This window comes from Aptenodytes patagonicus, chromosome 4, assembly GCF_965638725.1.
Source record: "Aptenodytes patagonicus chromosome 4, bAptPat1.pri.cur, whole genome shotgun sequence".
Taxonomy (NCBI): Eukaryota; Metazoa; Chordata; class Aves; order Sphenisciformes; family Spheniscidae; genus Aptenodytes; species Aptenodytes patagonicus.
The window spans coordinates 79,301,968-79,326,733 of NC_134952.1; the positions used below are offsets into that span (position 1 = coordinate 79,301,968).

The 24,766-nt window shown below is 40.6% G+C and overlaps 2 protein-coding genes across 3 annotated transcripts in view; both read left to right on the forward strand.

The window, feature by feature from the left end:
* TRPC3 (transient receptor potential cation channel subfamily C member 3) overlaps positions 1-1,479 on the forward strand; it is a 47,651-nt gene extending 46,172 nt beyond the window's left edge. Inside the window, exon 12 of the mRNA XM_076337277.1 lies at positions 557-1,479. Coding sequence (XP_076193392.1) covers positions 557-699 — 143 coding nt within the window. The 3' untranslated portion in view covers positions 700-1,479. The remainder of the gene's footprint in view (positions 1-556) is intronic.
* A 411-nt stretch (positions 1,480-1,890) lies between these two features.
* Positions 1,891-24,278, forward strand: BBS7 (Bardet-Biedl syndrome 7). Of its 2 annotated transcripts, XM_076337278.1 has the most exons (19): positions 1,891-1,970; positions 2,449-2,514; positions 3,221-3,283; positions 4,727-4,902; positions 7,051-7,237; positions 7,897-7,969; positions 8,907-9,023; positions 10,461-10,591; positions 11,351-11,435; positions 13,147-13,249; positions 13,822-14,014; positions 15,084-15,158; positions 16,228-16,293; positions 18,449-18,588; positions 19,581-19,745; positions 20,865-20,974; positions 21,082-21,185; positions 22,755-22,878; positions 23,895-24,278. In XM_076337278.1, the coding sequence occupies exons 1-19, from the start codon at positions 1,935-1,937 to the stop codon at positions 24,029-24,031; spliced, it is 2,151 nt and encodes a 716-aa protein (XP_076193393.1). In that variant the 5' UTR covers positions 1,891-1,934; the 3' UTR covers positions 24,032-24,278. The 2 variants fall into 2 exon arrangements, with proteins under 2 accessions (XP_076193393.1, XP_076193394.1); XM_076337279.1 differs by lacking the exon at positions 2,449-2,514.
* Positions 24,279-24,766: the final 488 nt, after the last annotated feature.

The following is a 24,766-nucleotide window of genomic DNA, read 5'->3' on the forward strand; positions in this document are numbered from 1 at the left end:
GGTTCTTTTAAATGCGTTTTTTGTACTTGTGTCAAATTGTAACATAATTTTAAATTGGTTGACTTTTTCTAATTCAAAGGATATTGGTAAGGAAGAGGAGAAAGACTCAGAAACTGTGAGTTTTATTGCCAGCTCTGCCACGCTTTCCCTGTGTGACCTTGGCACAGCACTTCAGAAAAAATCTCTTTGCCTTTTCTCTCCGAGAGGGGGATACTCGTATTTACAGCACCGAACCAGCTGTACAGCAGTGTCGCCGTGATTAATTCATTAACCTACGTAAAGCGCTTTTTGAATCTTTGATCTTCTGTATACACGTGGAGCACAGCGTTAGGGTTCAATGGACTATTAAAATACCTTTGGTGCTATTTAGGGGTGGAGACATGCTCGCATGTCACTGCGAATGAAGAAGAGGTAAAGCCTCCTGCCCCGCCCCGTCCCTGCTCTCATGAAGGCTCTGAGATAATGATCTGAAATAGGCACTGAGGTGACTTCACGGAAGGGTATTGAGTGAATGTTCAACTTTGCTAACAAGTATTTCTTTCAATGATTTATACAGGTGAATTAAAGGAAATCAAACAGGATATCTCCAGTCTTCGCTACGAACTGTTGGAGGATAAGTCCCAAGCGACAGAAGAGTTAGCAATTTTAATACATAAACTCAGCGAGAAACTAAATCCTAATATGTTGAGATGTGAATGATTCAACAAAGGAACCATGGCTTTGACTACAGCACAACTATTTATTGGCAATAATATTTCAGTATCTTATACTTGAAAAATGTATTGTAGATTTTTAGCACTAAATAACTTTATGTACAGCTTCTCTGGAATTTAACCTTAGGAAATTTTATTAACTCGCCACAAAAAGACCGCTCTCTTCGTTTTAATTGTCTAAAAGCAAGAACTATCATAATTTTTTTTGCATTCATGCATTAAAAAGGTATAATGGTATGAATTGCCGATATTTTAACAGGTTTATGAATAGATATTGATAATTCTTTGCACTAAATTTGCAAGAAAAAATTAAAACAGCAGATACAGCGTAGTACTCTGTTCCTTGCAGCAACTGGGTACGAATAGGATTTTTCATAATACCGTAAATCAACTAGAGATCAGTGGAGGATTACTTGAAATCTTTGTTCTTTATTAGTGACGCTAGTGACGTGTATAAGCTGGGAACTCACGGCGTGATCACGGGCAATTAATGAAAGTCAGGTCGGTGTGAATGTAACTGTAGTAGCACTGTTCAACATGTATGTATATACGCGTGCCCACAACTACCCCTTCTTAATTTACTGTCAAGTAGAAGGATGAGAATTTTTTTTTTTAAAAAAACGACGCGAACTCGGTCCAACGCTACTCTTTATGTGGTAGAAATGATTTTTTTAAAATTCAGAGGCCGTGCGGGGCTGGTATTTTGTTCCACCGCTCCAAATGACGCCTCCCATGCTTCGTTGTTTAAATAAAATATTCCTACTTTACTGATACTCCGTGTCGTCCCGGTAGTTCGGCACCGAAGTCCCGATTACCCAGCGGGACCTGCTACCGGACAGACCGGGCCCGGCCTAGCTGCCTTTTTCGGCCAGAGCCGGACCGTCTCCGGGCTGCTGGGCTGGGAGGGGGACGACGAGCGGGGCGGGCCGGGGCGGTTCGCGGCCGGTCGGGCCGGGGGAGCAGCCGGGCGCTGCCCCTCCCCGGGGCGCTGCCCCTCCCCGGGGCGCTCCCCGCGGTTCGCCTTCCCCGGGCCCCGCCCGCTCCGGTACGCTGTCCGATGGCGGCGCGCGCCTCGCTGCGGGCCCCCGCCCCCTCGCCGTCGGGCCTAGCCAACGGGAAGCCGGCTCGGGCCGACGTCGGCCGCCGGCTGCGGTTGCCGCGGTAACGGGAGCTGTGGGAGCGCTCGGGCGGCGGCGGGCGGGTCCGCTCCCCGCCGGCGCTATGGAGCTGAGCCTGGCCCGCGTGGACTACCTGCAGGTGGGCCCGGGCTGCGGCCGGCACCGCCGTGCCTTTACCCTGGGGGAGCGGGCCGGACCGGCGGCGAGCGGCCTGGGCGAGCGGGGGCGGCCGGGGGCCGCGGGGCGGGGCGAGGCGAGGCGGCCGGCCAACCGGCCGGTGAGGGGGAGCCGTCCGGCGTCCCCTCGAGAGGGCGGCGGGGCCGGTGAGGAGCCCGAAGGAGGGTCCCGGCGCTCCCGGCGGCGGGGCCGGGTCGGGAAGCGCCTCCCGGTGGGGCCGGGGCCGGGCGGGCCTCCCGCTTCGGCCGGCGGGCGCGCGGCTCCAGAGCCGCCTCAGCAGGGCAGGGACGCCCCTCCCCGGCCACACCAAGGGCCCCGCAGCGCCCCGCAGCGTCGCGCCTGCCCCCCGGCCCTCAGCCCCGCTCCCGGCCCGTGCCGCTGCCGTGCGCTGGGCTAGCGGCGCCGAAGCGGGCTCGGTTAAAGAGTGTGTCTTCCCACAGGTGGGAGTGACGGCTCAGAAGGCGATGAGGCTCCTTCCCGCGTCGGGGCGAAAGGCGAGGCAGAAGGTAGCGGCTGTCGGCAGCGCAGAGCTCGTTCTGCTGGCTCCCGGCAGCTTATTTTCTGGCTGCGGAGCGTGCCGTGAGAGCATCTTTGATAAACTCTTGAGTTTCTTTAGTTAGTACGTCGTAGGGAAAAACTTTGGAACCAAATTCTTGGAACTTTTTGGAAAACTTTTGAAAAAACAGAGAAGAAAGTCTGAATGGGTTTCTGGAACGCTTTCAGAACCAATAAGGAGTTTTCAAAACTAAGGCATTGCTGAAACCGCAAGGAAGTTCTTGCGTATTTCTCTATTTCTGTTTTGCTGACACTTAATATAGAGGAAATACTTCTTTTCTGATTTTCCTTAATACAAGCTCAAGCTAAGGAAACTCACTTATGAAAACCCTTTTTGTTTTAATAATAAATTCTCAATATGAAAATACAACTATGCCCAAATACACCTTTCTGGAGTGTTCCGCCTGATGGTTGCTGGCGTTTACAACTAGAAGCAGAAAAAGGATTGTAAATGCTATCACTTAAATTATTGTTCTTAGGCTTTAGCGTCCTATCTGTAGCGGTTTATCTAGATCTTCTACATACAGCTATGTAAATTAGGTATTGTAGAATTTAAAGTACTTAGATACAGGAAAATATGATTTAGATAGGAAAAGCATTATTTAAAAAATATTTATGCATGTAATAAAAACTTAATGATGTATTATACTTTTGAAGGTGGTTGTTGGAGATCAGGATGGGGTCATTACATGTTTTGGCATAAAAAAAGGGGAAGCTGTGGTAAGTGGAAATGTTCCATTTAAAATTTTATTTTTTAAATAGTCTTCCTAATGACCTTTGAAAGTCTGTTTTTATTGACATGGGAAATAAGGTACCTGTGGAAGGTGGCTAGGTAGAGCTGTGGACTGATACCTAGCCGTGATGAGGGCGTGCTGATTTCATGCCTGGACAAGCGCATGTTCCTCCACAGCTGTAGGGTCAGGCTCTAGTGTATATCATTGATACCGAGTACAAAGGAATATTGAAGAGACATACGGTTCTCTTTACTGGACATGATGTAGCCAAGCTTGACGTACTCTGTGAATAGATAAGCTAAACATTCAGTAGGGGTATACTCTGTGCAGTTGGGGTATACTCTGCGAATAGATAAGCTAAACATTCAGTAGGACAGAAGACCTTGAAACGTTGTAGATAAGGAAGTGATGCTGAAGGCAGCTAGTTTGTAAAGGTAAAAGTGTGCAAACCGAGCCAAAGAACAAACTGTGCATGCACAAGAACTGAGTTCAACTAGCGGTCACGGTGAGGAAGACTATCGACGACCACCGGAGGACCCTGAAGGACCACCAATGGACATAAGAGCGCATGCGTTAAAGACTTTTATATATGTTAATGAAATAACATTAATAAATTAATCATGTCTCAGAAATCTAATGAATATGTATATTCTAATTGTACTTAACTCCTATAGTTAAGCAGCTCGGCGCGCACATTAGGTGGAGTGATCCCCTGTGCGCCCGGCGCCGCAATGAAGAATGCCTGCTTTCTAAAACTCCAAATTGAGTCTTAAGAGAGTTTTTCATCTGCTGACTTACGGTAACATCATCACAGAAAAAGTCAGTTTAACACCTTTTGCTCTCCAGTTCAGTTGGGCTTAAGCCAGTTACTGTGACTGGACAAAAACCTGCTGTGATGCACTAAGTCAGTCGCCTTAGGGGATTTTGACAAACTGATTGCTTTTTATGAGCCTAGACTTATGCCCAGCTTAATAAAAATTTATCTTGCCCCCCTGCCTTGGGGAAGTTCATAGCCAGCTTATAAGGACTCTATAGCAATACAAAGAAATCTGTCTGGAATAAGAATGCAACATGTACAAGTGAGCGAGTGTGTGTGTGTGCGTGTTGTTCTTTAAAAAAAAAAAAACACAGCACAAACAAACAAAAAACTTACAGCTACCAGCAGTGCTGAAATTTTCCTATGGATGAATAACACTGAAATAATAAAGTCTTAATTTGTTATATTTTACAGCTTTTTATATTTATTGACTTACAAAATGCTTGATTGCTTTGTGATTCTGAAGAGAAATGTATGGATTATTTTTGTCTGCATATAATCCATAGTATCTTAGTTTTGCCAGAAATTGTAAAGCAAATTTATTATCCTTTATGTTAAAAGATTACCATAAATATGATATTGTGATGATGAAAATTGCTTTTCTATTTACAGCCAGTGTTCAAGACCCTGCCAGGCCAAAAAATTGCAAGATTGGAGTTGGGAGGAGCTCTTAATACACCACAAGAGAAAATTTTTGTGGCTACAGGATCAGAAGTTAAAGGCTTCACAAAAAGAGGGAAGCAGTTTCTTTCATTTGAAACTAACCTTACTGAAAGCATCAAAGCTATGTATGTATGATATTTTGCATTTTTTTTCATAGCCAGAGCAGATCGTTAGTTTATGATTTTATGAAATAGTTTTTTACCATATTGCATGCTTGTAGGTAACACTAAGTGCCAGTCCAGCTTTAGCTTGTGCCATGACATGTAGGAAGGAACTTGGAAAACCATGGTGAAGTTTAGAAAGTGTAGGGGGGCTTGGGAGGGGTCTGGAGGCACTCACAGTGCAAATGCAGGTGAGCAGAGCTGGGGTTATTGCCACAGTGCATCATGTCCATATACCCTTCCTGTGGCAGAACAGGAACAAGTTTTTTATTTTCTTTTTGGATCATGTCGTAAGATGCTGCCATATATAAACCGACTTGAGAAGAATTAATATCATAGAATCATAGAATAGTTTGGGTTGGAAGGGACCTCTAAAGGTCATCTAGTCCAACCCCCCTGCCGTGGGCAGGAACATCTTCCACTAGATCAGGTTGCTCAGAGCCCCATCCAACCTGACCTGGAATGTTTCCAGGGATGGGGCATCCACCACCTCTCTGGGCAACCTGTGCCAGTGCTTCACCACCCTCAGTGTAAAAAATTTTTTCCTTATATCTAGTCTAAATCTACCCCCCTTTAGTTTAAAGCCATTCCCCCTTGTCCTGTCACAACAGGCCCTGCTAAAAAGTGTGCCGCCATTTTTTTTGTAAGCCCTCTTTAAGTACTGATAGCCTGCAATAAGGTCTCCCCAAAGCCTTCTCTTCTCCAGGCTGAATAACCCCAAGTCTCTCAGCCTTTCTTCATAGGAGAGGTGTTCCACCCCCCTGGTCATTTTCGTGGCCCTCTTCTGGACCCGCCTCAACAGGTCTGTGTCTTTCTTATGCTGAGGGCTCCAGAGCTGGACGCAGGACTCCAGGTGGGGTCTCACCAGAGCAGAGTAGAGGGGCAGAATTCCCTCCCTCGACCTGCTGGCCACGCTGCTTTGGATGCAGCCCAGGATACGGTTGGCCTTCTGGGCTGCGAGCGCACATTGCTGGCTCACGTCCAGCTTTTCACCCACCAGTACCCCCAAGTCCTTCTCGGCAGGGCTGCCCTCAATCCCTTCATCCCCCAGCCTGTATTGATACCGGGGGTTGCCCCAACCCAGGTGCAGGACCTTGCACTTGGCCTTGTTGAACCTCATGAGGTTCACACAGGCCCGCTTCTTGAGCTTGTCCAGGTCCCTCTGGATGGTATCCCGTCCCTCTGGTGTGTCGACCGCACCACTCAGCTTGGTGTCATCTGCAAACTTGCTGAGGGTGCACTCGATCCCACTGTCTTATGTCATTGATGAAGATATTAAACAGTACCAGTCCCAATACGGACCCCTGTGGGATGCCACTCGTCACCAACCTCCATCCGGACATTGAGCTGTTGACCACTACCCTCTGGATGCCACCATCTAACCAATTCCTCACCCACCAGACAGTCCACCCATCAAATCCATACCTCTCCAGTTTAGAGAGAAGGATGTTGTGGGGGACCGTGTCAAAGGCCTTACAGAGGTCCAGACAGATGACATCTGTACCCTTCCCGTCTCCACTGATGCAGTCACTCCATCATAGAAGGCCACTAGGTTAGTCAGGCAGGACTTGCCCTTGGTGAAGCCATGCTGGCTGTCTCAAATCGCCTCCCTGTCCTCCATGTGCCTTAGCATAGCTTCCAGGAGGATCTGTTCCGTGTTCTTCCCAGGCACAGAGGTGAGACTGACTGGCCTGTAGTTCCCCGGGTCTTCCTTTTTCCCCTTTTTAAAAATGGGGGTTATGTTTCCCCTTTTCCAGTCAGTGGGAACTTCACTGGACTGCCACGACTTCTCAAATACGATGGATAGTATCGTATTAGATAGACTTCTCAAATACGATAGATGGATCATCAAAATATATTAATGAAATTTCTATAAAGATATCCTTAGGATTTTACGTGAAGACAAAATAGGAAATTTGAGAGCTATAGAAATCATGTGGTTTTAGCATTCATAAGAAAGTTTTTTTTTTTTTAATAGCTGGAACAGCTTGCGGGACCCACTAATGCCTTGAATCTGCAAGCGGTAGTGCATGCATGCATATAGTAGGGCTAAAAGACTATCGCTGCAACTATACTGTGAAAACGTTACAGGAAGCATTTTCTTTTTCTCAGGCATATTTCAGGAGCAGATCTCTTTCTTTGCGCGAGCTACATCTATAACCATTACTGCGACTGCAAAGACCAGCACTACTACCTATCAGGAGATAAAATCAATGATGTTCTCTGCCTTCCTGTAGATAAAGTGAATTGCATTACACCGGTACTTGCATGTCAGGATAGAGTCCTCAGAGTTTTACAGGTCAGAATACTTGCTTCTTTATGTTTTATGTATTGATGCCATAGAATTGGACTGATTCTTAAGGGAATCAGCATATCAGCATGGCTTAAACATCATAAGGATAAGCATATTGTATTTTACTTGGCAGTGTTACTGTCTATAATGCTGGTACATTTTAATTTTTTTTTTAAAAGGAAAACAATGATTATAAACTTGCAAAATGAGGATTAATAAAACCACTATAAATAGGCTTTGGAATTCATAGGTGAAAGTAGATAACAAATTGGTCCCTTTTAACTAGAAGTGCTCATATAAGGGAATTAAATGTGTCTTTATCAGTTTGGAAATTCTTGCTCTCACAAATTACTGTTGCGACAAGTCAGAGTGATATTAAGTGGTTTAACAAATTTATTTGCCAGACAAATTTGTAGATTATTTTTAGTAACAACACCTCATTTCAAGAGCCCTATGTTTTATTTATATAAACTTCACCCTGTTCTGGCTTAGAAATGGTACTGGGAGTTTGTATAAGTGAAGCATATCCATTACTATTATCCATAATAATTTTGTCGTCATGCTTGTGGGGTTTTGTTTTGTGGTGTTTTTTTGTTTTGGTTGGTGTGGGTTTGTTTTGTTTTTGTTTTACAAAACTCATTCAATATAGTCCTCTTTGTCTTTAGGGATCTGATTTACTGTATGAAGTAGAAGTTCCTGGACCACCTACTGTTCTTGCGCTAAGCAATGGAAATGGGGGTAACAAGATTTTGAATATACACATAACTAAATAATGTTATTTTACTATATTTTTAAGATTTTATTGCTTGTATTTGTTAATTACATTTTGCCTTGATTTTTAAACTGATGTTAAAAATGTTGCAGAAAACTGACTATGGGAAGTCATTTCTTACATACAAATAAATATACACACACACGTATGACTTTTAGTTCTAAATTATGTTCACGTTTAATTGAAAGCCTCTTACAAGAGCAGCGAGATATAAGATGGTGTCATTGTGAAAATATGAACTGGACTTTTGGGGGCCTTGTCAAAGTTCTGGGTTTGGGTTTCTCTTATACATGGATTTCCATAACTAGAATCGCTAGTTGCGCCCGTCCATAGATGGATGAGAATATTGAGTAGAGCTCACATAAACTAAGACTGTGGAAGGATCAAGCTTAAAATAGTTTGATCATCCTTCTTGTTAATCTGTTCTAACCTAATAGAAATCGCTTTAGCGTGTTAAGCTGGTGCTTAATTTAGTTTCAGTTAGATTGTGTGACAATGACATTCAGAGCTGGTTTGGAAAAGTAGTTCTTACTTGCTTAAGTATTGGCACAACATCCATTACTGGATGCGTGTTCTGAATGGATCTCTTCGTTTCTCTTCTCTAAAGGCAATTTAATAGCCTATCTTTGCTGAAATTTAAAGTTATGAATGGTTTTTAGGCAGAACTCCAGTGCAGGGGGGCATTCATACACGGAAGAGTGATAGCCATGAAGAAATTATCAGAACAGGTGCAGTTTTCATGTATTTGTTTTTGTTTTTAAAGCCTGACAGTTCTGTTACACAACACTAATGTTAGTATTTTCTTTTTCCCTTGGGCTGTAGAGTGTAACTACACAGGACTTTCAAATTTTTTAAATTGGTGTACTTGATTTTATTGATTCTAAACTCAGTTTATGTGTTTAGGTGATTCTGGAGAAGAAATTGTGTATGGAACCTCTGATGGTAAACTGGGTCTTACCCAGATTACTGGTTCCAAGCCTATACCTAAGTGGGAAATTGGAAATGAAAAAAAGAGAGGAGGTATGCGTCTCAATCTCTCACTCTTTAGCTTTCCAGCATATATGAGGCTTTATTGCAAGTATAATAATCAGGAAATCTTATTCGTAGATACTTTGGAGGCATATTGTGATTACGTCAGTATGTGATACTAATACGAGTAAGCTCTCTTTCATTCTTCTGGTTTTCTTATAAATAGTTCTAATCAGTTGGTCTTGCTTTGGCTTTTCTGTTCATATTATTCCCAGTACTTTAGTATACTTTTGTTTTTACAGTATTTTTAAAGTGGTGTTTGTAAAACAGTGTTGATTCATATATGATTACTTGAGGTTTTTACCATTTTGGTGGCTATTTCTAAGTGCAAATATACCTGCCCGATTTTTCAGATGTTCAGTGGTCTTAAAGTCTCTTCAGAGGAAAGGTTAGCATCTTCCCTGCAAGACATTTTTTCTTCTTTTTTTTTTAAAAAGACAATGTTATTTTTATAAAAAAGCCAGAAAGCCAAGGGGTTCTGTCAGAAGATGGAATAAGGCTTTCATTAAAGCTCCACAATGAGGCTTAGCTGATCAGAGCATAGTACGACACTTTCCCTGTTTTAGCCTTGGTATGCTGCTTCTGCAGCATCTGTTAGCCCATACTCCTTTATAAAGGAGAAGACCAGGGATAGAAAAAAAAAAAAAAAAAAAAAAAATATATATATATTTTAAATTTAATTATCTCATAACAGCTATCGCTAAATTATTTTCTTAAAATGCTTCCTAGAATGTCCTTACTCTTCATATGAAATATGAAGGAGTCACAGAAGTTAAATTCCATCTCATTTTTCATATTAATTCTTGTACAAACTCTCTCACTGCTTTTTCCTTCTTCCAGACGCTAACTCTCTTTCCTGTCCAGACATGAATAGTTGTCATAGGCTGGTTCCACATGTGCTAGTAGTGGATCTGTCCACTAACGTGTCAAATAGCAGTACCTAGTCCAGGTCTGGCACAAGTCAGAACCCTCTTTCTGTCACCTTGGCCAGAATTCATAGTAGTCCATTTACCAATAGCTTTAAGTCAATTATAGAAAATAAAGAATGCCTGCTTCTTCAACTGGCAAAGTTACAGTAGTGTCGACAGACAAATAGTTCATCTGGGGAAATGTTTGATGGGGGAGGGTTAAACCCCTCAAAAGTAAGCTATTTGAACATCAGAAGGAGTCTCTGTTCAGTGCTTTTCACCAAGGGAACGGTAGTGGTTTTGATTTGGAATTGGTTGCTGTAAAACCCACTGTGCCATCTTGACCCTCAGGCACAGGTGAGAGACTTCAGCCCTCTGGTGGACTCATCCAGAAATAGCATTAATAAAACCTTAAAAGCCGACCGAGAATCTCTTTCTATGTAACTGAATGTGGCCTGTGTATTATTGTGTCATAAACGAATAAAGATGAAGTAAACGGTCTTGTTTTCTTTCTCATTAGGTATCTTATGTATTGATAGTTTTGACATTCTGGGAGATGGAGTTAAAGAATTACTCGTTGGACGAGATGATGGAGTGCTAGAAATCTATAACTTTGAGAGTGCAGATGATCCTGTCCTTCGATATGATCATGTGAGCCCACTTTCCTTATACTCTTCTTTGCTGGAAAAATGAATTTAAAAAAAAATAATCTGTATTTCAAAACTTAAAAGTATTTAAAAGATCATTACTACTAAAATGTGTGGGTTTGTTTTTAATTTGATGAGCTCTGTAATGTTGACAATATAAACTTCAAAGCAGTGTCCTAATATTTAAGAGCCAGAAAGCGAAATAGTCCTGATTTAAGCAAAAATCAAAATAGTGTAGAGGGTATGTTAAAGTTCTGGCTCTGTTGACTATTGAAGTCTCTCCTGAGTGAAACCTAATGCAGTGCTTCTCTCTCAGTGAAAAAACAACCCCATGTTTTGTATAGTCTGTGTTTTACATGTAAAATAATAAATGTAAGTTCTCAGGACTTTACTGAGCATAATTACTTCGGTTATGAATTGTTTAAAACAGTAGATTTGATCCGTAGTGATTATTTCAGCCTTCAGTCAGATTGCTAATTCCTGCTAGAAAAATATTGCCCATTGGTGTTTTGCTTTAAACTGCTTTTTAATGTCTTTGTTATGCAGAGTAGAATAGGAATGCATTTGTTAAAACACCCCGATTTAGCTGTGGTAGTCATCAGCTAGCTTACTCTTTTGTAGGTCTAGATATTGTGCGTCTATGTAGGTATTTCGTGATGCAGGTAAAAGGAGGAGCGCAACCCTTAAAACCCCCACAAAACCCCCCAAACCTCTAAAATGAGTGCAGTGATATTTCCCTCTTCTTGAATGTATTTATTTGAAGGCTTTATCAGAGAGCATTGCATCAATCCAGGGTGGCTGTGTAGGAAAAGATGGGTATGATGAAATTTTAGCATCCACATATTCAGGTAAGCTTCATGTCATTTACTCAATAAATGTTGCATATGGTGATGTGGTAAAAACGAAGCAGGCTATGTTGTTAGTGCAGCTCACATCTCTCAACATTTTTGTTCTGATTGAAACCAGGATAATGTTTTGTGGGAAAAGATCTCTTCTAAGTTAATATTTACACTCCAAAAAAAAAATGTTTCCTACACTTAAACTATGTTTCTGTATTTTAAGATATTCATAATGTGTTCTGCTGTGTAACACAGCGGCTGGTTAGTCTTTGGTGTAGGCTGCTGCCTAACTGTGGTGAAATAATGAGTATGTTATGTCCGAAGGAATTATTTATGATTTTTTTGTATTAAAAATACTGATAGACAAGTATATCTGTTTGTTTGTTTTCTTGTCTTTTAAGCGGTTTCCTTCCTTTTCAGCTTCAAAGGGCTTTAAATGGGGTTGATTTTGCTTTTAGTAGAAAATAAAGCTTCCCCATGTGAGGCGTCTCAGCAGCCCCTCTGCAGGATTCAAGCTATTGGCCTGACTGTCACAGAGGCCATGATAAACATGCTGCATATGTTAACTGCTGGGAGCTAAAATATTGCTAATTCTCTATCTTCGGTTATCTTCAGTGCTAAAAAATTAGCCTACTGAAACCTCTCATATTCAAAATCATGTATTTTGGCAAGATACAATTCTCAGTCAGTTATTGAGAAGTAATGGTGTTCAAGTACCTCTTTTAAATAGTCTTTGGATGATTAAAAGACTCTTACACCTCACCTCATATGAATTGTTTTGGTATGATAGCCTGCAACAATACTGTGGCCAAAGTCTTTTGTGGCTTCTTTTAGTGGGAATGTTATAAAGATCCATGAATCATAGAAGAAAGAAAACAGCGAAAGCCCATGTTCACCTGTGGGTTTTCAAAGGTAAACTCTGGTAGGATGTGCAGTAGACTGAGTTTGGTGGATTTTGGCAGATCAGGAAAAGTAGTGCTCAGAGCAGTAAAAGTTAAATTTCAAGCCTGGCAGCATAGGACTTCTGTGGATTTTTTTAAAGTTCATGCTCCATTATTGGGCTTTCTTGGTACTTGAAGTAGATAGCTAAGGAATGTCAAAGATTGTGGACATGTCAGCTTTTATGGTGCATTTTATAATAATGCTATCTTACTGTTTGCACGCATTATGTGAGGTAACTAGAGCTATAAACACCCATTCAAATCTGCATATCGTACCTGAGGTTTCAGGATGTAATCAATTAGTATTTGCCTTTATAAGTAAATGTAATTAAGTAAACAAAAAGATTTTTTTTTTCACTTCAACCGTCAGCATTCAATCTCAAAGCACATTGTGCAACATATAGTTTGCTATAAACACATTGCACAGCTTTTTGTTTTGTTTTGTTTTCAGCTATAGTACTGCAAAGTATTCAAGGTTTTGTCAGAGAAACAGAGGTGGGAAAAATTTTAAGAGCTCGGTTAAAAAAATACCGCAGAGGGATTTATTGCTCGAAGTACTTAATGAAAAAGAATAAGTAATGTTTTCCAATCTGTAAGTTAAGAATGAAACCCATAAAAAAAATCACGCTCGGTGTCTAGATTAATCCTTCAAAGAAAGGATTAAAGTCTCGATCTCTCTACCCAGTATCTGGAACAAACATCGCTCCACGCTGAGTGTAGCTGAGCGTAGACTTCAGTTCTTAGCTTATAAGGAATAAAAACTTCATATATTGGTTTAGGCTGGCTGACAGGACTGACTACAGAACCTGTCCATAGAGAAGATGGATCAGGTGAAGAACTAAAATTAAGTCAAGAAATGCAGAGCAAGATTTCATCCTTAAGGTAATTGCGCTAGAAAGAAATTTAAATGAAAGAATTGAAATGTTAAAGGCTGAAATGTCATATTTCCTTCGTATCTCACTGGATTTTCTGTATCATTAATGTATCTGGAAGTAGAATCAAGCCTTTTCAAAGCAGAAATGAATAGCAGCCTCATTTCACAGTCTTTATGTCTTGCCTTCACATGACGATGTCTTAATGCCTTCTTCCTCAGTATCAGCAAGATGAGATTGCCTTCTTCCATGCTGCTTATAGCTTCTAAATGATGGGAGGAAAGTAGTCACTAGCATGTAATTCAAAATGCATTGTACTCTTGAAGGGAAAAACGTCGTCCTTTCCTGTGACTCATCGAAATCTCTTTTGGCAAAGTACAGTAGAATCTACATATTCATGTGATATAGTTTATATTTTGTCTTTGTTATGTATGTGGAAGGGGAGTCACCAGTCACTTCTGGTTGGAAACTTGTGGACAGAAGATAAACATGATTGCCTTGCAAACTTAATCTACTTAATTTCTAGGGTAGCTTTTATAGTTTTTTTTCCTTAAGACATTATATGCGGTTTCCCTTTTCTAGGAATGAATTGGAACACTTACAGATGAAAGTACTTCAGGAACGTGAAAAATACCAGCAGTCTTCTCAATCCAGTACTGCTGTTTCATCAGTACCTGCATTTAGTGTGAATGATAAGTTTACGTTAAATAAGGATGATGCTAGCTACAGCCTCATCTTGGAGGTGCAGACAGCTATAGATAATGTCCTGGTACAGGTGAGTGTGGTTTTGTTCTTGTTGGCTTTCTTGATAACTAAATAAAATATTCAGAGACTTTCTAGTTTAAAAAGCTGAGTTATAATATCTTAAATATATGAGTTTTTAAATGTCTGAATTGTTATAAGAGAGAATTGAAGTGTATAGCCTTGCAATGTTGAAGTAACTGTTGTAAGTGCTTGTTAGGGAACAAACACAACTTAAACCTTTATTGAACAGAGCAACATTACACTACCAAAATAGACCAAAACACCTGCTGTACTAGCAGGTTTCTACGTAACTTTTGTGTTTGCTTTTGCATGTCCCTCCCTATTTAAACAGCAATTAACTCAGTAAGTCTTAAATGAGGTGCCGATTCTCACTCGCCAGTTAAGTACCCTCTGTAGTGGAAAATTAATTTTAGAATGATATGGGCCACCTGCGCGCTTTCAGTGTGGAACAGTGTCTGATTTGTGTGCAATTGGTGATAAATACTCCTGCCAAGTAGAACAACCTTAATTAGTTATTCCTCCTACTGCATCAGCTGAAATTAATGTTATCTTTGGTAGTCAGAAAGAGTAGCGGTACTGAATTACCTTCTTTTGGGATAAGCATGGGGAGAAAAATTTGACAAGGAGGAATTTGTGAGGTGAATTTGCCATAACAAATGGGAGAGAACTACTGTAGGATTTTATTTTTCACTTCTCAATAAAAATCTCATTTTTATTAAGGATGTTATGAGAGCAGTGCTAAGCTACAGCTAATAGGCAGCTCTCTAGTATCTGCTCTTTCCATAGCTAAGTGAGGAATAATGAAATTGTTTAATCTAGCCCTGAACTTAATGTCTTATACTGAAGCTGTTGTAAGCCAGCCACACGAGTTCAGGACTCCGTAAGAGAGTAAGAGAATGATCATCATGTTACTCCAGGATTAAGTAGTAAACTGCGTGTCTGTTCAGCTTTTACCCCTTGGATGAAGCAGTCATTGCCTCTCCCTTATTAAAATAATTGATGACAGTTAGAGGATAAATGCATTAGAAGCTACTCAGGAACTTAAGCTCTTTGTTTTTCCTTCCTCACATGTTCTGCAGAGTGATGTCCCAATAGACTTGCTGGATGTGGATAAAAATTCTGCTGTTGTTAGTTTTAGCAGCTGTGATTCTGAGGTAAGTGAAACAAGAGATGATATTTATAGAGATCACATGATGAAAGCTCTTAATACTGTATATTAAAAATAGAATTTGGATTTATATATTTGTAATTTTAAATATATTGAGTTAAACTACTCATTTGGTAATTTTGGAGAGCTCAGCTTCATTAGAGATACTGCAGAATTAGGAGTTAGCGGCAGGTCCTGACATAAGGCAAAGCTAAATACGTGCGAAAGGATCTAGGAGCAATTGCTCTCTTGCTTTTTCTTCTGCCTGATCAGGAATGTGAAAGACACATTCAGTATTGCTCTCTTCTCTGGATTTGCCAGTATCATGTATATCTACTTCAAAGTAATTTTAGGTGAAGAACGTTGTATTTCTTACTTAGTTCGTCTCTTAAAAATCACTTTAGAACATGCAAATTCTGCTGTGTGGGGAGTCATTTGTTTAAGTGCATTTTTTTATATAATAATTATAAACTTAAATACTTACAGAATTACTAATGATGCTTAGGGCTGGGGGGGAAATCCAGAAACTACCTTAGCATGATGAAAACCTTCTGTGAAGTCTTTTTCCTTGTAATGGTCCACTAAGTATTTTAGTTTTAAGAACTGAATTTGCACATCATTGGTCTACCCTGGAGCTTTCAGAAATCAACTTTTTATTTTAAGTTTCTTGTCGTTCGTGATTAATTTAGCTTTTTTTTTTTTTGGTGTGTTTTCTTAGTGATCTTACTTTAGTTTTTGGATGTTGGACTAATATTGCAGATGAGTGGGGCAGGCTGGCGTGCATTCTTCAGATGAAAAGTAGATAACTAATTTTTATGGTGGTATTAAAGAGTATAAGAGGCTTCAGTTGATTTCTCCTTATATAGAGAAATTTTTTAAATTCTACCATAATTAAAATTAATGGGAATATTCAAGGGAACCAAAGATTACTTTTTTGTATTAACTTTTGTAAAAGAGCTGTACATAAATAGCAAAAACTTTATTGTACATGTCTACAGTTAAAACAGACCAGTAGAACTTTTGTGAATCCACAGACCTGTTTTGTACTATTTTTCTGGTTTTTTTGCTGTTTACAGCCAAATAGCAACTTTCTTCTTGCGACTTACCGATGCCAAGCAAATACTACGAGACTTGAACTTAAGGTAAAATGCTCCAAAATATTTTCCATAATAAATTAATGGTTACGTAGATGTCTGCTTAGGAATGGAGAGATCTCTACCTGGACTGACTGTTTAGCCTGAGCAAATGATCAGTCTGACTTCTACTGCTGGTTTTTTCCTGAGAACCTTCTAATCGGGGGCTTGTGTTCCATTATATTTGTCTGTAGGGTTTCTAAAGGCTTCTAAAAAATGTGTTACTTCAGAGGAGAGCCTGGGGTCCTTCATGAGTGTCCCTAAGATGAAAGCAGCGGGGAAGTCACAGATTGTGAAAATACTTGATTCTGGAGACAGTGTGTGGAACTTAAGGTGGAGACAGGCATGGGAAAGAAAGCTCTGGCACTGCTTGTCCTCGGAAGTGTGTGAAGGAAGTTACGCTGGGAAGTAACCAGGGAATATAGGCTGGATTTGTACTTTGGAGAGGAAGCGAATCCGGTCTTTCTGTGCTGCTTATACTAAAGGCATGTGGGTGTTCTGGGGTTTATTTTTAACGATCCACCAAATTCACACGTTTTGTGGCTATCACCAGGGGAAATAACGAAGGAAATCATGATTAGGAAAATCCTCAACATGCACACAGGCTCTAGGTTTTCTCTTTATGTAGTTACCTAACACTGCAGCCTCCTAATCTGATACGTGTTTATTTATGTAAAACTCTCAGTCCGAAGAGTATCATTAGAAATTTAAGCCTGCATAAGAAGTATCAAATGTGGGGAAGCTGGGGGTGGTTATCTGTTTTTTGTGAGGTCACAATAATGGACCTAGCGTGCAGAATTAAGACTCTTTATTTCCCAGGTTGCCTTCTTAAGAAATGCTATGAGTGTGCTTATTGGTTCTGAGCAGGTCACTTTATCTCTCTGTGTCTCAGTTCTCTTATTTTAATTTAGGGATATGACCCTGGCCACCTTTAATATTGAAAATGCTCGGTAAAGAGTAAATAACACAAGAAAAATGAATCAACTGCATTCATTATACACAAAAAGAGGTTTTTTTTGTACTTTCTCACTAAAAACATTTATAAACTTCCTGTTGTGTGTCATCAAAAGACTGTACTATCACTCTTGCGTTTGGATCCTGATGTGATGGATTCAATCTGCACAGGTTCTACTGCCACCTCGCTGCAACACATTGAGGATCTCCAGTGATTTACACCTGCCACGTGGAATTCATTCTCTTTTTGTATTCTGTCTATGCACATGCAGACAATACAACTTTTAAGTCTTGGGGATTTTATTTCCAAAGAGAACTCTTTACTCATTTTTATTAAAAACATTGAAGTGGATGTCTTCCTGCAAAACACTGCTTTCTGAGTTCTGAGACCCTATAAAACAGGGGACATAATCAAGGTTATAAAGCAAACCCGTACTCGAACTCCAGTCTGCTCTTTTGTTTGTATAAAGCTGTTTCAGTAGCTCTTCTGCCTGCTTTCACGGCTGTGTTGGTGCTGTAGGTGGGACACTCCTGTTTCTTGTCAATTCTGTGTGAGTGGCAGACTTCTTAGTGCAGCCTGTGTAACTGGTCTCAGCAGAGAAGTGATTGATGCATTGCCGTGTCCTCAGGTGTGGAGAGTTTGTACTGTGTCTTGAATGTGTTTGTACCTCCTGCTTGTTGGGTATTCTGAGACTTGAACTTAAATCTGGCCTCTTACTTTTCTAAAAATAGCGCAGGAAGAACTGTGATTGTTATGAAGAGATGAACGCATATTTTGAAATTCAGTTTACTTTCTTAAATTCTTTGATCTATTCTTTGCTGCCAACTGCTACAGAATGTATTTTTTCCTTAATTTAAAAAAAAAACAAACCAGTAATGGAACCACTGACGAATTAGAAGCAGGTTACAGACTTTTTATTTTAACTGATCAGAAAGTAAGTTAGTGGGTTTTATTTTCTTAATATTCTGTTCATCTAATATAGCAGCATTTCATTGGACACTACTTCCTCTAGTTTTAAAACATTCTTGATCTGCTCTATTTATAGTGGCACTATCAAGTAAATATAGTGCTCTAAATATTCTTGAAGTACTACAATCTTCCTTTAACATATTTTGAATACCCACTGATTTTCCAAAACATGGTAAACTAATTTTTTCCCTTTTGTGGTTTTTTTTTTTGTGTGTGTGTGTTCTGCTTTTATTTCTGCAGGTTCGATCTATTGAAGGACAGTATGGGACACTGCAAGCATATGTAACTCCAAGAATTCAACCAAAAACCTGCCAAGTTCATCAGTATCAAATTAAACCACTTTCGCTTCATCAGAGAACTCATTCTATTGACCATGACAGGTATTTGCAGAGAAAAATCAATGCCTTTTTCTCTTGAAAAACTGACACAATCCAGTGGAAACAATGTTTACTCTATAAACTTAAGTATGTCATTTCTAACCCCTAACCTACAATTTTGGGCCTGTAGTTCCATTTTATGGGTTTTCTGACAGAAAATGCGGATTTAATGGGTTCCTGTTTATCCTTGTTTTCCGGTTATTTTTCATTTTACTGACCTGGGTTATAGTGCAGCCCCATGTGTTAGTAGAGCTGAGGGTATGGTAGAAAGGAAACTTCTGTGTTAGTAACCACAGTCTTTTCAGTTTCAGCCTCATTCTCCCCTCCACCCTTTTAATGTAATTCTTTCCCGTAGCTAACTTGGCTCCAAAACTGAGCCAAGACATTTTTTCCCCGCCCCTCTCTCTGTTAGAAACCTAGTATTTCATGCAATTTCTACTTGATTTTTCCCCACCCTCAGTTAACATCTTGTATTGCCACCGAGGTATTGCTTGCTTCAAAACAAAACTGAAAGATGGAAGGAATGATACCAAATGCTTCAGTGTGCAAAGGAGCTCCATTATGCCTCGTTCTTGATACAAATGCTATGTCTGTGGTTTACAGCGTGGGAGACTGTTGAGGCTCTTAGTCGTATTTGCTGTGTTGTCAGTTATTTACCTTTGTCATAAGTTTCAGGTTTAACAACCTGAAACGGGCTATGTCAAAAACTTCCACCTCGTTTCTTACCCAGTTCTGACATGCCTACTAGGAGATAAAACTTGAATGTGCGCATAGCTTTTTGTCTTGAAATACAGAAAAGTAGCTGTAATCTGCAATATGTAACTATTTAGCAAGACACCTGACTTCTTACAGGGTGTTGATTAAAAGGAAACCACCATGTGGAAATAAACTTTTTTTCATATGGATAACCAGTGCACTGACAGTGCCCCTCCTTCGTAACTGTTAACTTCTTTTTTTTTTTTTTTTTTTTTTTAATCTATTTCATAATGTCATAGACCCATGAATACACTGACGCTCAAAGGCCAGTTCAGTTTTGCTGAAATTCACTCGTGGGTTGTGTTTTGCTTGCCTGAGGTGCCTGAGAAGACTCCCGCTGGAGAAAGTACCACCTTTTATTTTCAGAACACCTTCCTGGGTACACAGCTTGAAAGTACTTACAGGTAAAATACAATTACTGAAGCGCAATGTGACTGCGCTGGGGCTTTTGTCTCTTTCATTCTTGACCAGTCTGCAAGTACCATTTCACGCACATACTACTGTTCACCTCTCCACCCTCAGCCCCATCAAAACTCCCATTAAAGAGAAGAGGAATCTTTCTTAAAAAGGATTGTCAAACATTACCAGGGCTGAGCGCTATCCAGTAATGATGCAATCTGTAACCTGAATAGGGTTTTTCTTGAAGTTGGTCCAAAAAACAAAATTGCCAGGGAGGAAAGGCTTGGTATATTTTTAAGACGATGGCTTGCTTTTAGAATTTAAAGAACATAGCTAACTAATGTAGTGAAATTATTGTGTAATGCCTATTGTCTTCTAACTTCCTTTTTTTTTTGTATTGAGGAGCAGAAATAACTTAAAAGGCATTTAATACTCATGCAAACAAAAATGTGATGAGCATTAAGCTGAAAACCTTCTTTTTCTCCAATTTTACATTAGGCAAATATTATTTCAGTGTTTAAGATTAATACTCTGTTCTCAAATTAATTAGTTATATCTTCCTTCAGCAAATTATATACGTCCACCTGAAAATGGAACTGTAAAAGGGGGAGAAATGAAATTGTTGTAATTATACAGATTCCAGCCTGCTCCCAGCCTACCATACGTGTTGTCTACTCATAATGTAGGAAGTTGTTGGGTGGCATTTTTTCGGGGGGAAGGGGAGAGTGTTTTTTCTCCCTTCTGGTATTGAAGCTTGCTGTTTGGCTTCAAGGTGTTGCAATGGTAAAACTTAGGAGGAACGAATACAATCAGAAATCTTACTTGTATAACCTTAGTGCCGTACAATAAAGATAACTGCTCTGTGTATACCTGAGATTTGTGTATACTGCTTCGTCTTATTTACTGCAACAAACTGTTCTCTGTCGGGATTACACTGGGAAGGAGGGAATAGCATAGGCGTGTGTACAGCCACCTGACATACGGAGAATCGTTATGATCTTTATAAAGTTTGCTTTCTTTGATTTGGGCATTAATTTACAGGCCTTCTGTTTTAACGTAGGGACAAATCTAACGCATGCATGTGTGTTTAAGTTTGTTCATTTAAAGTTTTTCTTCCTTTATAGAAAAGGTGAGGGATGTTTTAAGTCTGACAACATTTCTACAATATCCATCCTAAAAGACGTACTTTCCAAAGAGGCCACTAAAAGGAAGATTAATCTCAACATATCATATGGTAAAACTATCTTCTCTATTTTGTTGTCCTTGACTTCATTTTATATTCTTGTCAATGGAATATGTATCATTCATTTGCTTGTTGGGTTTTTTTTGACTCCCTCCTAGACATAAATGAAGAATCTGTGAGGCACACGTTAAAGCTTATCCACCCTAAGTTAGAGTATCAGCAGCTGTTGGCCAAGAAGGTTCACTTAATAGATGCTTTGAGAGTAAGTATCTGAACTCCCGTGGAAGGATTTTTACGGGGGATTACGTTGTCAGATACCAAGCTGTAGGGCTCAAGTCAGATGTGTGTCATACTGGTATCTGTTCCGTTTCTGTTCCCAGGAGATGTATGTTAATTATCCAGGAGACAGACTTCTTCAAGTAAAACTCCCATTTGTACTATATAGGTAGTGAGTAACATGTAGGATTACTGACTGATGTTGAGGATGCTTAAATCGGACAGTAGAAGGCAGCCAGCTTTATCATCTAACGTTCTCTTTTTGCCTGCTGTTCTTTTCCAGTTCCTTCGTGGTCTCTTTCCACTAACCTTTAGAAGTTTTTTAGGTCTGGGGATGATCATCCAGGCCAGATGCGACTTCCCTTGCTTTGGGAAGGGGTGTTGTAAGATCATCCCAGGGTGTCGTAATTTCTGAATTATCTGCTTATTAATCTTTTGCGTAATACCTTCCTCAACGGTTAGTCTTTGGGAGGTACCAGTTAGGCAGCTTGTCTCAGTTGTTGGACTTGTTCCAACAACCAGGATTTTACTGTCAAAAACTTGCCATTGTCCCTTTTGTGTTTTTTTTTTTTTTTGGGGGGGGGACGGGGACGGGACACGGAACAGGGAGATGAAAATGGACAACCAATTCTCTCTTGCCCTTTGGGGGAATCAAATACTAGTTGTCAGAACTCTTTAGTTAGTAGAAAAACTGACCACCAGTGAGAGTAGTGTGTATCTTTATTATCACTGAAAGTATTTTACTTGGGCTTGATTTGTCAAACCAGGGAGGTAGAGGATAATAGCGAATTTATTCTTAACGCATGTTACGTTTGTGCAATAATAATGATGTTGCACATCTTGCTTGTTCTAGGCTTTTTTTAGACAGCAAATCTTCTTTGACAAATCTTTTTTGACAAATTTTTGTCACTAATTTTTTTTGGATAATAGCTTATTCATAGGTAGTAAAATAATCCGATGGTTGATGACAGCTGTTATCCCAGCAGACTCACGATGCATAGCGTAATTACCTTTCCTCTAGAGAAGACCAGTCTTTCTGGGGGGGATAAAAAGATCTATACCATCGACCATCTTAAATTGGTCTGATGGTAGACTGGGGCATTTTAGAAGAGGTCTTTAAAACTTTTTGCAGTCACAAATTGAGTGATGCTTTCAGAGTTTACTTTCACCTTCAGACTTTAGCATGTGCTACGCTTTCTAGGAATTGACTTACTCTGAAAATGAAGACATGGTGAAGGCTTTGAGCCTTCGCTGGGCTTGATTGTGTAGAGGTGGGGCTGGGCTGGGGCGCGATCCTGCTCTGGCAGTACTCGGAGCTGGAAGCTGTAATGCACAGGATTTTGAGAATCTGGTCTATGAGTTGACAAGTAACACCTGGCATTTCATTAGAAGACTAGAAAATGAGGCACTTTGAAAGGAACTCTTGCTAGTTCAGAAGGGGATTGACTTGTCTGAAGTACTTCCTCCTGTCAGACCCAAGCTTAATTTCTTCTTACTTTTATGCTCTTGTGGTACTTAACTGCTGCTAATTCTTACTATTTAAAATGTCTTTGAGGAATTACAAGTTCATGAAGGAAATGTGGACTTCCTGCTACCAAAATACCGCAGCATTTTGGAAGAGGCAGATCAGCTGCTTGAGGAGTACAAGAGACAACCTGCACATCTCGAGAGACTTTATGGTTTGTCGATCAATTCAACTCTATTCAAATGCAACTTAATGTCCAGAGAGCGCGCTGGACGTGACTGAAATAGTTACGAAGTCAGTATTAGCAGAATTGAAATAATTTGGTAAGTGGGTACACTTGGGTAGCTTCAGGACAGCAATAGGTATGTGAATATATATGTCTGGTCATACAGCCAAGGCTGCATATTTACATAATGTTTTTGATAATAAAACTCTGAAGTTAAAAGGTGAGGCAGTAAAACCTAGCACATACTGAAAATGGCTTGTATGCTACTACAAACTTTGAGTAACTCCCTAAAGGTTCTCAAGAATTGTTCACCTGAGAACTTCTAAAATAGATTTGGCATCACAAGCGTATCGCTGAGAATGAAAATACCAGGATTATTTGCAAGTGACTTTTCTGCTTTTTGTTTAATAGACAGCTTCTTATATTCGGATGATCCTTGTCCTTATGGACACAATTAAGGATCGTCTTCAAATTCAGGATGGCATTTGAGAACGTGTACAAGTTAAGTGAGTGAGCGAGTTCTGAGTGGTTAAGTTTTGCAAAACATGAGAGAACCAGAAAAATGCACATGGGGTGGGAAGGGGGACTCTGAGGAGATGATCTAATTCAGTGAAGGAAATCCTGTAACCACCTCTGGTGTTCCCCGTACAGCATTCAGCTCAGAGAATCTCTGCCGGGCACCAGCTTTAATAAGCCTACGTATACACAGCGTAAGCAGAGTCCTCATTGCCCATCCTCTGATAGCTCCTCTCTCTTTAGTGTTTCAGATGTGGGTAATTCTAAGGCAGATATCCACACTTTGGAATGAAGCTGGAATCTGGGCTGTTCTAGCAGTGGTTTAGGTTTGTTTAAAAGTAAATCAGTTTGAAATGTGAAGTTTAAAAGGAGTCTTGTCTAAACCCAGAATCAGCTAGAATAGTTGGTACATAATAATGAGTTAAAAGTAGAGATACCTCATAATGAAAACAAGGCAAATAATAAGTCCTGGGATTTTACCTTTGCAGGTATGATCACAGATCTCTTCATAGATAAATTTAAATTTAAAGGCACCAACGTGAAAACGAAAGTTCCTCTTCTTCTGGAAATTCTGGATGGCTGCGATCAAGACGGACTAATTGCTTTTTTTGAGGCTGCAGCCTGACAAGGAAAAAGCAGAGTCATTTTCTTTTTTTTTTTTTTTAATCAGGGCAGTTCAATATCGAGTCCAAAACACTTTTTAAGAAGAACCCTTTCACTCTTGTGCTGTCAGCTCTTGGGTTTTATTCGTATTTATTACCATACTGAATGCAGTAGTCAGCTCTAGTGCACATAGGCTGTGTGTTAAATGCGCGCGGAGTTTGTGTGTACGCAATGTTCTTCATAGCTAAAGAAAACTTATGTAAACACCAGCTCCCCTTTTTGCACAAAACACGTTTTTCGGTACCGTTGAAGGCCCCGTGCAGCAGTCCCTTCGCCGGTGGCGAGAATGAGCAAACGGGTTTTCAGGGACTTCACCGGATTTGGAAGAAATTCGCGTGTTGAACTACGCGTGGCCGTGGTATTTGCCCGGTGGACAGCGGTAGGGGAGCCTCGCCGGACCTGATGGAGCTGCGGGGGGGGGACGGGACGGGGGACGGGGGACGGGCTCCCCCGGGACCTTGGACCGACGGCGGCTGCCTCCGGCGCTGCGCCGTAGCTCTTGCTGAGGGAGGGCGGCATTAAACTTCCTCCCCGCTCCCCCCCGCGCCTGCCTGCTTCGTTTCAAACCGCCGCCTCTTATTTAAAATGAGGGGAACCAGCTTGCGGGCGCGGAGGCTGGTTCACGCGTGAAGTAAAAAAAGGAGCGAGGGACTCCGTCGGGAAGAAGGACGCCTTCGCCGGCGGGCGGAGGGCAGCG